The sequence below is a fragment of the Oryzias melastigma genome, linkage group LG19, assembly GCF_002922805.2.
Source record: "Oryzias melastigma strain HK-1 linkage group LG19, ASM292280v2, whole genome shotgun sequence".
NCBI classification, from domain to species: domain Eukaryota; kingdom Metazoa; phylum Chordata; class Actinopteri; order Beloniformes; family Adrianichthyidae; genus Oryzias; species Oryzias melastigma.
In genome coordinates, this window is record NC_050530.1 from 4,262,967 (window position 1) to 4,272,081 (window position 9,115).

The 9,115-nt window shown below is 43.5% G+C and overlaps 1 protein-coding gene across 1 annotated transcript; it reads left to right on the forward strand.

Annotated features, from left to right (window-relative positions):
• The first annotated feature begins 386 nt into the window (after positions 1–386).
• On the forward strand, positions 387–6,405 carry rdm1 (RAD52 motif containing 1). Its single transcript, XM_024284418.2, has 7 exons — positions 387–622; positions 1,687–1,866; positions 1,932–2,057; positions 2,134–2,293; positions 3,133–3,231; positions 5,897–5,973; positions 6,047–6,405. Exons 1-7 carry the CDS (start codon positions 524–526, stop codon positions 6,125–6,127), a joined length of 822 nt encoding a protein of 273 aa, XP_024140186.1. The 5' UTR covers positions 387–523; the 3' UTR covers positions 6,128–6,405.
• Positions 6,406–9,115: the final 2,710 nt, after the last annotated feature.

The window sequence follows — 9,115 nt, forward strand, 5'->3', positions numbered from 1 at the left end:
TTCACCTACTTCACCTACTTCACCTGCTTCACCTACTTCACCTACTTCACCTGCTTCACCTGCTTCACCTACTTCACCTACTTCACCTACTTCACCTACTTCACCTGCTTCACCTACTTCACCTACTTCACCTGCCTCCATAAATGCATATTTTTGTAATAATAGAATAAATGTGTTCCCACTGATCTGCTCCTAAATGTCAGATGTCCTCGGATGTTTACAGGTGGACTTTGGCTTGTAATCTTCATGACCTCATTACTTCTGGAGATCTCCACTCTCTTTCTCCTCTCTACCATGTGGTGGTTCCGCGGGGGCCGCGGGGGGCGCTGTCCGCTCTCAGCGCCACGCGCTTCCAGAGAAGAAGAATTCTCCTCACTGATTGGCTCTCACAGAAGCCCCTCCTGTAAGCGAAAGCGCGGGCTGTTGTCAAACACCCTTGACGTGGATGTCGTTATTAACGGTCTACGGTAAACACGGGAGCGAGCGCGCTCTGCGCGGGAGGTGAGTGACGTCACGGCTCCCGATGGACGTGGACGTGCTGGAGTTCCGGGTTCCTGTGGAGAAAAATAAGTGCCTGTTCGTGTGGGATATCCAGCCGAACCGGAGCCAGGCCCAGATCCACGTAAGTCTCGGAGGAGCGAGATTTGTTATTCATTTTTTTATGCAAATACACAAAAATGTTTAAATTCAACGATGCTGCCGCACAGCTCAGTGCAGCGTCCATGTTTTCATGTCTGTCAGATTGTAGCTCAGTCTGTACTGCAAAGACTTGTGGGAGAACAGCTGCCCTACATTTGACGTCATTCAGAAAGCCTTATTTAGAACGACATGGTTTGTTTGTTTTGCTCTAATCTGTTTCCTGAACACCGGGCTGCTACTCTGCTGGTACCGGGCTTGGACAGGTCTGGTACCGGGCTGGGACAGGTCTGGTACTATGCTGGTATTGGGCTGGTACTGTGCTGGTATCGGGCTGGGACAGGTCTGGTACCGGGCTGGGACAGGTCTGGTACCGGGCTGGGACAGGTCTGGTACCGGGCTGGGACAAGTCTGGTACTGGGCTGGGACAAGTCTGGTACCGGGCTGGTACTGTGCTGGTACCGGGCGGCATAGAAAACTCAGAACTTGCATTCTTTCCATTGAACATCTGCTCCTGAAGGAAGTTTGGTTTGTAAAGCTCCTGGATTCTCTCCTCCACGTCCATCTTTGACTCTTGACATCCAGAAGCTCACCTGGGTCACATGTCCTAAACACACCTGTGCAGAGACCACTAAATGAAACCTGAAAGCTAGTCGAGTCAACCCAATCCAAAGACTTTCTTTGTGCAGAACAGATGGAGTTTGGAGAGCGAAGAACAACCTTCCACGTCGGTGAAACTCAAACTGGCATCAGACACTCAGGACACTTTACCAGAAATGTGGATTTCTGTTGACAGTTTCTCCCTAATCGGCTTTACATTAAACTCTGATATGAAGACGCTGCTCAGTTCCAAACAGGTTGGATGTGCTCTCACCGGAGCTGCTCTACCATTTTGTTTGTTGTATTCTAGAGAATCCTCCAGTTTCTAGCAGGTTCGTCCTGTTCCAGACATGTTTAAAGAGGGGTCATCTGTGGCCAGTTGGGGCGTGGCTTGTTCGGGGTGTGGCTGGTCTGGGCGTGGCTTCTTCAGGACATGTTTTTTGTTGCCAGGTGGAGCTGCACGCTGTGTTCTCGTCCTTTGGGCCCCTCTACCTGCTGAAGGTGACCCCCACTGCTCGACCGCAGCCCCCCGGCTTCTTCGCTCTCATCAAGTTCTACTCGGCTGCCCACGCCGCGGAGGCGCAGCGCCGCACCAACGGTCAGCCGCTGCTGAACAGCCCTGCCTTAAAGGTCAGCTTTGGAACTTTTGCACTTCCTGTGGTCAGCTGTGGCTCACCTGTTCACTTGGTTGGCAGGTGAAGCTGAGCTCCAGGCACACTCTGTCCCTGTGTGGGCGGGCCATACCTCTGAGCCACAGCCGCTGCCTGGACCTGGCCAATCACTACTTGGGCTTCAATGGTTGGACCTCTGACATCATCACTGTAAGGACCACCCACCTCAGCAGTTTGACCTGCTGAGCTGACAGGTGCAGCTGACTTCCTGTCTACCTGTCCTCAGCTGAAGGAGTTGACTGATGATGACGAGGAGGAGGAAGGCCCAGAGGGTGGAACCGGCTGCAGGACGCTGCGCTTTGGCTGCGTGATGCGCCTCTCCTTCCCCCAGCACGATCTGACTACGCAAGGCTCTGCAGTGGTGGAGGACAGCTTCACCTGCACAGGTAAGGAGGTTTCTGATGGTGGTGGGGGGGGGGGCAACCTGTAGTACAGGACAGTACAGGCTGGTACAGTACAGACAATGACTGACTGTACTGTAGTACAAGCTGGTACAGTACATATGACTGACTGTACTGTAGTACAGGCTGGTACAGTACAGATAATGACTGTACTGTAGTACAGGCTGGTACAGTACAGATAATGACGGTACTGTAGTACAGGCTGGTACAGTACAGATAATGACTGACTACTGTAGTACAGGCTGGTACAGTACATATGACTGACTACTGTAGTACAGGCTGGTTCTCAGTTGAAACACTGACCTCTGCGGTTCATAAAAACGAACTTTGGAACCTGTGATCGATCAATCAATTTATTATTATTATTATTATTATTATTATTATTATTATTTTAGCACATATAACCCTTCTGCTCTCTTTGGGTCCAGATGACTCCAACCACATATTGATGTGATTACTTCCATGACAAAGGTGGACAGGATTTTATGTCTGACATGGACATTAGTGAAACTCAGAAATCAAAGATAAAAAAAAAGTTCAGTGCACTGTCTTGAGGGGTCCAGATGACCCCACTTTAATGTAAACAAGCCAAGGAGAGCGGAAGGGTTAAAAATGCTGGACAGAAAATAAAATGTGAATAAAATCCTGAAACAATAAGAACAGTTAAACAGATTTAACTGTGTTGCGTTTGAAGATGCGGTGGCGCCGGCCTTTGTGGCGCTGCGCCGGAGTGGTTCTGACCCGCAGCAGCAGCAGCAAGCTAACGTGCTAACGTGTGGCGTCTCTCATGTGTCCGGATGGTTCCTCACTGTGTCTGTGTTCAGGTGCAGCTGATGTCCTGCAGAGGCGCTGCAGGCTGCAGAGGGCGGTGCGGGAGCGAGCGCTGGTCCAGGCCTTCAGCTCTGTGTTACTCCTACTGTTAGGTACTGCAGAAGACTACAGTACTATAGTACCACTGCTCCGGAAGACTTACTTCAGTTGTGAAGATATAGTACAGTTGTATTGAATGTGTTTTAGAGCTGGAGTTTACACTGGGAGTACTGCAGTAGTATTTTAGTTCCTCAGATGTAGTACTGAAGTAGTTCAGACGTATTATTGCAGTAGTAGCTTAGTTCTACAGATTAATTACTGCAGTACTTCAGATGGCGTTCCCCAGAGGGCGCCACGACTGTCTCCAGCCAGGACGGGGCTCTCGTCATCTCAACCACAACCATCCTGGGGGTCATTGGGGGAGACGAGTCAGCAGACAGGAGAACATTCTCGTCTACGGAGAGGAAAATGACCTCATCTTAAATACAGAGACCCCCCCCCCAATGTTCAAGTGAGAGACAGATAGTTCAGAGAAGCAGCTCTGACTCTAGAAAAGACCATTTATATTTGTCCTGCCAGGGAAATAACTACCAGCCAGGGGAAAGCAGAGCCTAAAGACATAAACAGCAACAGATGTGGACTCAAAAATGTCCTGCATTTGGACAAAAATACAACCTGTGCAAGAAAAAGAATCCGTCTGCTGAGATGAGCAGATCTCCAGTCCAAAGCAGCAGGTGTTGAGCAAAGAAAGGGTTAAATAATAGGCCTCTGGGTCATAAAACACAGAACAAAGTCATTGCTATGCAGAATTCTGGAGATTTGGACTGACAACTTCAAGGTGACACAGGAGCAGATTGTAAAGTAAAACTCACTTTAAGATACAGGTTCAATGAAAGCAAGTAAAAAACAAAAGCAGTTCCCTGTTTTGGTCAGAAGGTGGCAGCAGTAGGCAAGAAACAACAATCTGTGAGCACCAAGAATGAGTTTGAATCAGTCGGGAAGATGTTGGACGTCCTGCATGCATGAATACAGGCTCAGTACAGAGAGTGTTGATTAAGGGTGTCAAACTAATTTTGCTTTGGGGGCCGCATTCAACCCGTCTGATCTCAAAGGGGGCCGGACCAGTAACACAATTCCAAAATAACCTTTGTTCAACTTGTTATCTGTAGCTTTGTTTTTGTCTTGTTTTTTTCTTAGTTGAAAAAAAATGCCTCAAAGAACTTGGTAGTCTGATCACTTATTACACTTTAATTCAGAGAGTTCAATGCATTAAAAAAAATGGATTTCACTAAAAAAAGATTTATATAATTTTATACAAATTGAATGTCCCACTCGTTGCTGGGCTTCGTGCCCATAGTGAGGGAGAGCGGAACGGAGATGTCCTCTATTAGAAATCCCAGAAGGATGAAACTGATCATAATTTTATTTATGTTATGGGGTCCGACATGATTTACTACAACAGCAACCACCTGCGTTGTCAAAAAATCGCAGAAACTCTGTTTCTCCACGAAAGTTCCACCCGCCGCTGTTACGAGAGGCAAGCAACAGAGTGGACAGACACGCCCCCACCTGTGCGCAGATTCCAGCCGAGCCGACCTAAAGTCCAGCTAGATCAAACTTCTCCCTAAAACCTTTTTATTATTCCTCACAAACTGAGGAAAAAAAGTAAAACAAAAAAATAGAATTCCAGGAAAAATGTCAAATGGACAGCAGTGCTCTTAGGAGAGAAATTCTTCTTTTTTGGGCTGCCTGGAAGCTGAAGCTATAGGCAGACTGAAGTACTATTACTGTCTGTATGACAACATATTAAAGGTCACAACATGGAGCTGTGAGGTCTGTCATGTTCCTCTACCAACAGAAACTGTTCATATATGTGGCACAAATGAGGAATATGGGAATTTCGCCAGATGGAATTCCTTGTTTTTGCATGACTATGTCTGATGTGTGAATAGAAAATAGAACAATGACTAAATAAAGGCAGTGTCACATATGTGAAGTTGTGCTGATTAAAATGATACCAATTAAGCATGTTTAATTGAAAATACAGAGGTAAATTCAAAAGTAAACAAAAACTGGGCTTTAGGCTGTAGGTTCCAGAGGCCAAACTTGCACCTCCCTTTCTCTCCCAAAACTCAGCATGGTTGAGTTTCCTTTGCTCCCCTAGTGGTGATATTGCACATTGCAGTCATTTCTTTAAAGAACCATAACAAGCCACAGGAATGGGCTTGAAAATAGCTTTCTTTCCAGAAAATTCTTGTACTTTTTATTCAGAAGCGGGCCGGATGTTTGACGCCCATGGTGTAGATGTTAGAAGAGAACAAGACATTCTCAGAGTCTAGAATGATTGGCGTGCGTCTCACTAGTCTAGAAGTTTCATTGGTCCGTGTTCGGAGAAGACATTCAGGTTGAAAGTGATCACAAACCGTTGAAGAACATCTTTATAAAAGCTCCAGACTCATGAAATCACAGAGGGCAGTGCTGACATGCAGAGATGCTACTGGAAGAGACTTACAATCAACTTCACATTACAGATGATTACATCTCAACTGCAGATGTCAGAGAAAGAGCTGAAGGAAAAGTGAAGTAAAGAAGTATGAGCTTAAGTTAGAAAGATCAGAAATGATGCAATCTACAGATGAAGTACTGCAGTAGTACTGTAGTTTCTCAGATGTAGAACTGCAGTAGTACTTCAACTCTAGAGATGTTGTACTCCAGTAGTATTTCTGTTCCTCAGATGAAGTACTTTAGATGTTCAGGTGGTTGCTGGTTTCCCTACAGGCGGTGGGAAGCTGATGGTGGCGGTGAAACAGAGTCCAGATTGGACACAGCCTGAAGGTTCTGACGGAGTTCTGCAGGTAAACACACCTGAGTTCATGTGTCTCTAACAGCCACTCATACTTCAGTGACCCTGAATACTGTTTGTTTCAGGTAAACGAGGCTTCCTTGCCGCGATGTCCTGCTGATGAAGAGGAGGCTGAAGATGAGGAGTGGGACCTGACGGTGTTCTGACAGTTTTAATAAAGGTCCAAACAATCGTCCACACTCTGCTGTATGCTTGATCCTGGAAGCAGATCCATGATCCGTCCCTCCAGGATTTCATGTTGGAAACGCATAATATACCAGCACAGCAACTTTCTTTAGCTCAACTGATATCATTGTTTTTATCTGAAGATACTTTCAGATATTTGTTTGAGTTACGTTTTATTTGAAACTTTGTTTTTCTAGTTAAATTCAACTTGAATATGATGTTGGTCTTTTTGTATGACATGTATTAAATTGTAATGGTTCTAGTTTTACACTTTCTCTTCCACAACATGACGACAATATTTTAAAATTAATTTAAGACAGAATTTCACTGATGCTGCACATTTCATAAAGTGGAAGTTTACCCAGAATCAAACCTCATATTCAGGAACAAGAGAATGTTCTGGGTCCTCATCATGAGACCGGACTACAGCCTCCAGATGGTGCTGGGGGGTTGTGGGAGCTCACTCATAAAGTTCTGATGCGTTCGGCGGATTTGGAGAAGGCGTTCGACTGCGTTCCCATTTCAGTTCTGGATGACTGGAGCAGGAGCTGGGTCCACATACCCAGCACTAAGTTGGACCGGTTCCTGGCGGCTAACGGACTCTGGCAGGACTGCCCTCTGTTGACGGTTCTGTTCATGATCTTATTGACAGAAGGTCCAAATCCGGTCGGGGCTGCAGGTTGGGTCTCCCTTTGCAGATGATGATGTTGATGTCCTGCATGACGGGTGGAGACTCTCTCAGATTTACAAACATACAAAATGTTAAATGTAAGAGCTAAAGATGGATATTTATATCAGCATCTAACACACACACACACACGTAGCAGGTTCAGTATGGTTGCCGATTGGCAAGGAGGGAGATGAGACTGGATTCTGGGCAATGTCTCTTTAATGCCTTAAAACAGCACAGGAAAACGGGCATTAATGGTGAACACGCCTGCAGCTCCCAGCAGGCACCGCTCATTCCAACTCAGATAAACATTTTTACAGGTTTAACAAAAGTACAATGTTCACGATATATTTAAACAAAACAAAAAAAATATTCATATACATTACAAGAAAAATAAGAAAATGAAAACAGTTCTTTGGAAAAAAATAAAACATCACCCAAATAAAACAATAAAAGTCATTTTAGAAACAAAATGGCAGAAACCAACCTTAAAACACAGCACAGGAAAACGGGCATTAATGGTGGACACGCCTGCAGCTCCCTTCATGATCAAAAGAAAATACCAATATCAGAATTGCTGGTGACAAAACATAGAAAGAGAATAAATGTAAATCACCAAACAGCAGTTTTATAATTAAAAACATCAAAGTCCAACAAAATTAAGAGGCCAACATAAGTTTTATACTAGCTAATTTAAAATATCGGGACAACGCAAAAGACAACTCACCAGCAGGCACCGCTCATTCCAACTGAGGAAGGAGGGGCTGCTGCACGTGCTAAAGGGAGGGTGTGTCGCACCAATTATCTTCCCTGCGCAACAGGTAACAAGGTGGAACTAAAATTACTAAAACAATTACAATATTAAATAAATATACAAAACAATGTTACACTGTTTCAACCCAAAATAAAAATCTGTTTAAAATTAAATACTCACTGTAAATAAAGTTTTGAGAATGTTCATTCAAAACAAAAACAAAAAAATCAATTTGCTACACACATATGTAATACTAACAAATCTTCTTCTTCTTTTCCTTTCAACTTTTCCCATCAGGGGTCGCCACAGCCAATCAGTTTCCTCCATCTAAGCCTGTCTTCGGCATCCTCCACTCTAACACCAGCCACCTTCATGTCTTCATTCACTGCATCCATAAACCTCCTCTTTGGTCTTCCTCTACACCAGTGTTTTTCAACCTTTTTTAAGTCAAGGTACACTTTTTCCATGAAAAAAATCCCGCGGCACACTTGCATCCAAAAGGTAAAAAAATTAGTCTGTATTGATGTACAGTCCCTCCACAATCTAGTGTATATTGTTTTATATAAGTGGGAAGCATCATTAATCAATTTGCTCAAGTTAAAAGTATATCTCGTCAAAACAGTCTACATTTATCATCATTGTGAATGATTGAAAAAAAATCTAAAAAAAACATACTTCTAAATAATCAGTTTTTATGAATGTTTTTTTTTCGCTTTTTTTAAATACTTCCAAAACTATCAGACAAAGTAAAAACAATGTTCTTTTCTCGTTTCCCTCCACAACAGTGATAAGAATTCTGGCTCAAAATTCAATTCTATTGCATTCGTTTTCCTATAACAGCGGCTCTTTTGGCTACCAAATGGCTTTTTCTTGTTCTTTGCTTTGTTTGATTCATTATAAACTACTAGATGAGATTATGCACAAAATCCATGATGTAAATATGTTTTTATTCATATAAAGTGTAAATTATGTATATGCTGTTATTTATCCCTTCCAGATAGAATGTACAAAATTAATGATAAAAGAACAATTAACTATTCAGTTTTTAACTCTACGCATTTGAAGCTTTTTTTCTTTTTAAACACATTTGAAGTGAACAACACAAAGCTCTACAACCACAACCCAAATACAAATTAAATTGTGAAAAACCACTAAATCCAGACTTTTATTCACATTGACATTAAGAAAGACAAAAGAGTCTCAGCTTTGAGGATGTCATCTGCTTTCTTCTGTCAGTGATGATCTGCTCTGTTTTAGAGAAGATTCTCTCAGTTCTCAGGTGTCTGCACAGGTTGATTGTGGAGCCATAAATATATACAGAATATATATACATATAGAATATTTCCTGCAGACAGTTCCTTCATACTATCAAGAAAAGTCAAATGATTCCAGTTTTTTTTCTTCTTTTTCTTTACATTTTGTGTTGATGTTTTCTCTCTATCACTCTCCCTATTTTTCTCTTGCGCTGCTGAACGTGTAAGCCCCTCCCCCTCCACCCAGCGCTCAGCACGCGCACTTAACCCAATGCATCATGGGGGCTGTAGT

Bases quoted from the DNA above. Each gene is read 5' to 3' on its own strand.
- rdm1 (XM_024284418.2), top strand. From the start codon at position 524: ATGGACGTGGACGTGCTGGAGTTCCGGGTTCCTGTGGAGAAAAATAAG. The intron at 623-1,686 runs GTAAGTCTCGGA...TTTTGTTGCCAG, and splicing joins GGAGCCAGGCCCAGATCCAC to GTGGAGCTGCACGCTGTGTT. The intron at 2,294-3,132 runs GTAAGGAGGTTT...GTCTGTGTTCAG, and splicing joins GGACAGCTTCACCTGCACAG to GTGCAGCTGATGTCCTGCAG.